Here is a 6,357-nt window from a genome sequence, read left to right on the forward strand (position 1 = left end):
TCTGAGCCACAATAGGCGTGTGTTCATTACTTCTTGTTTACGATTTGTATTTTATTTTCAAATTCTAATAAAAATGCATATATAGTTCATGTGTTTCGTTTTGATTTCGATCCTTTAAAATACTACATGCATGTTTGCAAATATATAACGGTTGATTTTAACATTTACCCATAATAAATAATCTAATGAATTTACTGATGAGCTAACTATAAACACAAACTGCATTTTACTCGATCAACTATATTTTACCAACAAAGCATCTTCACACTGACACTTAAAACGAATAAATTAACGTATTTTTAAAAATTAATTATTTAATTAAATTCATGTGCTTAAATACAAAGTACCATCTTTTTTGGCGCGAGCTTAAAAGTATCGAATAAAATCAGGGGCACGCAAATTAATCTGCGGGCGACTTTTCCGAAGAAGACAAACCAGGAACAGCGGTGCCTTTGGAGTTTTCCGACGACAAATCAAATATCCAGAGATAACGTTCATGGATGATGCGTTGATATATACGAGCGCTCAGATCAGGTAAGGATTAGGAAATCCGCCATTGCAGGTCATGGATTCGATTTCTATGGTGCGCTTGGTCTTGCCGCTGCTCCTGTTAACTCTCCCCACCGCCATCAGCTTCGGTTACCCGGCGGTCTTCAATTTCGGAGATTCCAATTCCGACACCGGCAATTTTCTCGCCGGATTGGGCGGAAGCCTCGGCTTGCCGAACGGACGGTCTTACTTCCACAGACCTGCTGGAAGGTTCTGCGACGGTCGCTTAATCGTCGATTTTTTGAGTACGCGGTGTTATGCATTACACACTGTTTCTCTGCTCTGGTTTCGGTATATTATCTGTTTTTGTTTTTTGGAACGGTGTTGATTTGGTGCGATTTGACAGTGGATGCGATGGATTTGCCGTTTTTGAATCCGTATCTGGAAGCAATCGGAGCTCCGAGTTTTTACCGCGGATGCAACTTTGCGGCGGCGGCTTCCACCATACATCCGGCGAGGGGAGACTCCATTAGTCCTTTCTCATTGGGGATACAGGTGGCTCAGTTTGTGCGATTCAAGGAGAAGGTTCGAGAGATCCAGGCTCAATGTAGTTGAATTCAACCCTCTCATATGTGTAATTGAAATTTTGTTGACCTAATTCTGAATTGATGCGATGTGATTTCATGATTGTTGTTGGACGAATTGTAGCGAGGAATTTGGGCAAATACATTCCAGGCGAGGATTACTTGGAGAATGCACTCTACATGTTTGATATTGGGCAGAATGATCTCGCCGGCGCATTCTATTCCAAGACTCTGAAGAAAGTTCTGGCAACAATTCCAACCATTATGTCGCAGTTTGAAAGTGGAATCCAGGTTAGTCATCGCTATACATTCATATTTAGCAATCTCTGTTCGCAGATTTTGGTTTTGGGTTTGGATTTCACCGTAGATTCACATTTTTTTAGCGATAGATTTAGGGTGTGTTTGTTTGGGGTTTGGCTGGATTTGAATAGTAAAAATTTTGAATTTGTATAGTTGTATGATGTGATATAAATAGGTATTGATGCGATGCTTTGAATCTAAAATTGATTTTTAGTATAACATTAAAAATAAAAAATATTTATTTGATTTTGATATTTTTTGAAAAAAAAAGGAGAATAATATATTTAAAACAGAATTTAGTTGGGTTTCTACAAAATTTAATATTGGTTTCGTTCTTATTCATTTATTTTTTATGCGTTGATATTTGAATATTAATTATTATATCAAAACGTAGTACAAATTTTTAAAAAAATTGCAAAAATATTTCCATTACTGTCAAATTAAATTTGTAAAAAATAAATAAATTATACTATAAGGATATTTTTAATATTAAATACAATGAAAAAAAAAAAAAAAATAAACGTGACCCTCAAAGGTAGACGAGAGGAAGTACTATTTTAAGTATTTTTGTCTGTCATACTCCAAAGTATTTATTTCTTATATTTTTAAAAGTAATTATACACTAATACCAAAATATTCTTAATTTTTACATAAATTACAAATATATCGTACAAACAAAAAGTCAAAACCTCTTAGTTGTGTTCTTTTGTGAGTTTTTACTATATAAATTATTTTTTCCCTCCAAAAATATCGTATCAACCTCTATTTATATAACATCAAACAACTATTCAAATTCAATTTTTTTATCATTAAAAAAATCCAAACTAAAAAACTAAAACCTACAGACAAATACACCCTTACATTTTCATTAACCAATAAAATATTACTCCTTCCGTCCGCCTCCAAGGGCCATTTACGTTTTGTGTCATTGTACTTAACATTAAAATATTCTTATATTTGTATAATTTTTTATACAAATGTCCTTCTATTAGTATTATAAGACCCTAATAGAAGTATTTTTGCAATATTTTCTTAATTCATATTATATTTTGATATAATAATTAATATTCAAATATTAACAAATAGGGCGAAACATGACGAATGTAGTACTCCATCCGTCCCACATACCATGTCCATGTTGCCGTTTTTGTCCGTCCCATATACCATATCACTTTCCTTTTTTGGAAAATAATTATACACTTTAATCTCATTTTAAACTTTTTAATTTTATTTTTTTAAAAATTTTAATTAAACTAATTAATTATTTTAATCTTAATTTATAATTACTTATATTACAAAATAATTATTTTCACTAATATATTTTTAATTATCTACTAATTACACCCCTAATAAAATACAGTGTATACAGTATAACACAAATATCTACAGTGTAGCAGATATGGTACGTGGGCGGTGGGACTATTATTTTTTAGCCGCTACTGAGTGATGTGCCTAAGCCAATAATGTGTGACAACGGTCATAGCTCATAAGTCCAGTCCTACGCGACTAGACCATCTCACACCTCGTACTCTTGATTAGTTTGACCTCGTTTACCGTGTAATTTATCATAAATTTTTATTTTAGATATATTTTGATTGCCTTGTTTTGGCTAAAATTTGAATAAAAATAATATTAAATGTAATTTAAATTATATAGGGTATGTTTCTTTTCTTAAAATTTCAAATTTTTACTATTTAAATTTTATGATTTTTTGAAAAAAAAATATATTTTTTCTTATAAAATATTTTATCATATATTATTTTAATACAAAATTTAAATCAAATTTTTTTCAAACTCATCTAAAGAAATATACCCATAAATTTAATTGGATAAGGAGACCAATAAATAATAATATTTAAATATTAATATGAAATAAGTAAAAAGTAAAATAAGTGAATAAAAAAGTAAAATAAATTTTAGAAAAATAAATTAATTATTATTTGTTAAATAAATATTTTAAAATTATAAATAGATAAAATTATTGTAGGGTATTATTTGTAGGCAAATTGATAGCTAGAATTTAATTTGACTTCTTATAATTGTGCTCAATCAATCAACATTCTCTCTCTGCTAATTTCTCTATACCATTTTTAATCAACACTTATCAATTCAGGCTATTTGGTTTTGATTTGAAATTATTTTTTTTATTTTATTTTTGATATAAATAATAATTTAATATGATGTTTTATTAAAAAATATTATTTTTTATTAAAAATTATAAATATTGAACAATAGAAATTTTAGTTTAAAACACATATCTCGTAAAACACATATATTTTGATATTATATTTTATGAGATAGAAATATTTGATATAAGTTTTTTTTTTTTTTTTTTTTTTTCATAGTGTTAATAAATATTACTCATGTTTGAAGCTACTATTAGAACAAATGTTCAATTTAATTTGAACAAGTCTCCCTTAATTAATCAAACTGTTGTGAACCTTCATATCAAATAATTTTGTTATATTGACATATATATATATATATATACTTGCTAAGTGCTAACACTATTTTGTTTTATTTTATTTTATTTTACTTTTGTTGTTTTGAAAGAAAAATATTGTTAATATTATGTGTTGTGGTTGAATAACATACGCAGAAATTATACTACGAAGGAGCAAGAAATTTTTGGATTCACAACACGGGCCCTCTCGGTTGTCTACCTCAGAACATCGCTAAATTTGGTAGCAATGATCCGAAAAAGCTCGACGAACATGGATGTGTTCGCACCCATAATCAAGCTTCCAAGATTTTCAATTCTCAACTTTTTGGCCTATGCAAGAGGCTACGAGTCCAATACGCCGACGCCAAATTCACACACGTCGACATCTTCGCCATCAAATCCAATCTTATACAAAACTATTCTATTTACGGTAAGCTGTTGAATACATCCCGCACTGAATATATATATATATATTCGATTTTCTTAGATTATAAGGGTAAATAGCAGTTCACTTTAATTAATCGATTTCCAATTAAGTGTATCATATCTTTTATTAACAAAAGCACAAATTATATATGAAATTAATCAATGAATCCAACAACTTTTTGATAAATTATTAGTATCATGATAAGTTTTTTTTTTTTTTTTTTTTTTGATTCTGTACTCGACCACCTTTTTATTATTTCAATACAGTAAATGGAACAAGTATACATCAAGAGTGTGTTTGTTTAGGGGTTTGAATTTTGAGTTGAGATTCGAATAGTAAAACTTTTGAATTAGAACAGTTGTATATAAATAAATATTGATACGATGTTTTAAATGTAAAATTAATTTTTAATATAATAAAAAAAAATAAAAAATAGACGTTTGATTTGATATTTTTAGAGAAATTTTTTTTTGATGAATAGTTAGAATTTGGGAAAATCTCCCAAACAAACACACCATTTCAATTGCCATACTGTATAAGTTTTGTCCTGTACTTGTCAGCGCCTAATCAGCACCAGCGAGCCTACTTAACGACAACATGACAATTTTAGTAACGGAGAACCATCCAGCCATATTTTCGAAATTGATGATCAAACGTACAAAAAAACAGTTTATTATTATTATTATTATTATTATTATTATTATGAAATTAATTTATTATATATATATATATATATATATGGTTTTGGCAGGTTTCCGGCAGCCCCTGATGGCTTGCTGCGGCCACGGGGGTGCGCCGTTGAATTACGACAGCCGCATTTCGTGCGGGCAGAGTATAGTCCTGAACGGAAGTCGAGTGACGGCTGCGGGTTGCGAAGCGGACCGGAAATATGTGAACTGGGATGGGATTCATTACACTGAGGCTGCAAATTGGTACGTTGCTTCCCAGATTCTTACCGGCAAATACTCTGATTCGCCACTTCTACATAAAATGCCTTAGGAAGAAACTATGTACGGTCTATTTGGTTGTCGATTGTTTATTTTTATCTCAATTATTTTGTTTTATTTTATTTTTCAAATTTATTCAAAATGGAACCACATGTAGCGATAGTGCTTATATTTATATGTTCATTTCGTACTGCAAAAAATTATGTAGGTTTTATTTGGCAGAGACATTAAAAAATAATATTATTTTAATATTGTACTCCCTCCGTCCTAAATACCATGTCCATGTTGCCGTTTCTATTAGTCTCACGTACCATGTCACTTTTCTTTTTTGGAAAATAATTACACACTTTAATCTCATTTTAAATTTTTAAAATTTTTTTTTTTTTTATTTTAATTAAACTAATTAGTTATCTTAATCTTAATTTATAATTATTTATATTATAAGATAATTATTTTCACTAATACATTCTTAATTATCTACTAATTACACCTCTCATAAAATACCGTGTCTACAATGTAACAAACACGGTATCTAAGACAAGTGAGTAATAAAGTAGGTGAATAGTAAAAATGATATTATAGAAATTCATTAATAAATTATTAAGTAAAGGGAGTAATAAAGTAGGTGAATAGTAAAAATGATATTATAGAAATTCATTAATAAATTATTGAGTAAGTAAAAAGAAACAGTGACAAATTGATTATTATACGTTAAAATATGAATAATAAAATTGTAAGTCGATAAAGTTGTTTATTTTAAATAAATTGTGTATAAATTTAATGAAAAAAAAAACAATGACATAATTTTAGTATGAAAATTTTATTTAAAAACTATTTCATAAAAAGAAATCAAATTTAAAATATAATAAAAAGGAAAAATAAAAAACAAATCATGTATCTAATATCAAAAGAATTTCATTCAATACATAATACTGTATTTGAGTTTGTATTTTATACATCTTATCTTTCTTTTTTTTTTTTTCTTTTTTTTTTTTTTTATATGTTGGGTGGACTTGATAAAAGAATTTTAAGAGAAAGATAATACTATTACATTATAAAATTACTATAAGAAATATATAGTAAATTGAATAATAATATAGCCAAGGGTCACATTCAAAAGCAAATTTTACTTGGTACATAAATTTATGGATTCTTTCTATTTGATTC

The 6,357-nt window shown here is 28.4% G+C and overlaps 1 protein-coding gene across 1 annotated transcript; it reads left to right on the plus strand.

Moving 5' to 3' along the window:
- The first annotated feature begins 412 nt into the window (after window positions 1–412).
- Window positions 413–5,472, plus strand: LOC127240759 (GDSL esterase/lipase At1g54790-like). Its single transcript, XM_051259605.1, has 5 exons — window positions 413–794; window positions 896–1,096; window positions 1,198–1,364; window positions 3,973–4,246; window positions 4,995–5,472. The coding sequence occupies exons 1-5, from the start codon at window positions 566–568 to the stop codon at window positions 5,240–5,242; spliced, it is 1,119 nt and encodes a 372-aa protein (XP_051115562.1). The 5' UTR covers window positions 413–565; the 3' UTR covers window positions 5,243–5,472.
- The last annotated feature ends 885 nt before the right edge of the window (window positions 5,473–6,357 follow it).

This window comes from Andrographis paniculata, unplaced genomic scaffold, assembly GCF_009805555.1.
Source record: "Andrographis paniculata isolate CXL003 unplaced genomic scaffold, ASM980555v1 Contig79END, whole genome shotgun sequence".
Lineage (NCBI taxonomy): Eukaryota > Viridiplantae > Streptophyta > Magnoliopsida > Lamiales > Acanthaceae > Andrographis > Andrographis paniculata.

Coding starts and splice junctions, on each gene's coding strand:
- LOC127240759 (XM_051259605.1), top strand. CDS start 566: ATGGATTCGATTTCTATGGTGCGCTTGGTCTTGCCGCTGCTCCTGTTA. Junction 795..895: donor CTTAATCGTCGATTTTTTGA/GTACGCGGTGTT, acceptor GCGATTTGACAG/TGGATGCGATGGATTTGCCG. Junction 4,247..4,994: donor ACAAAACTATTCTATTTACG/GTAAGCTGTTGA, acceptor TGGTTTTGGCAG/GTTTCCGGCAGCCCCTGATG.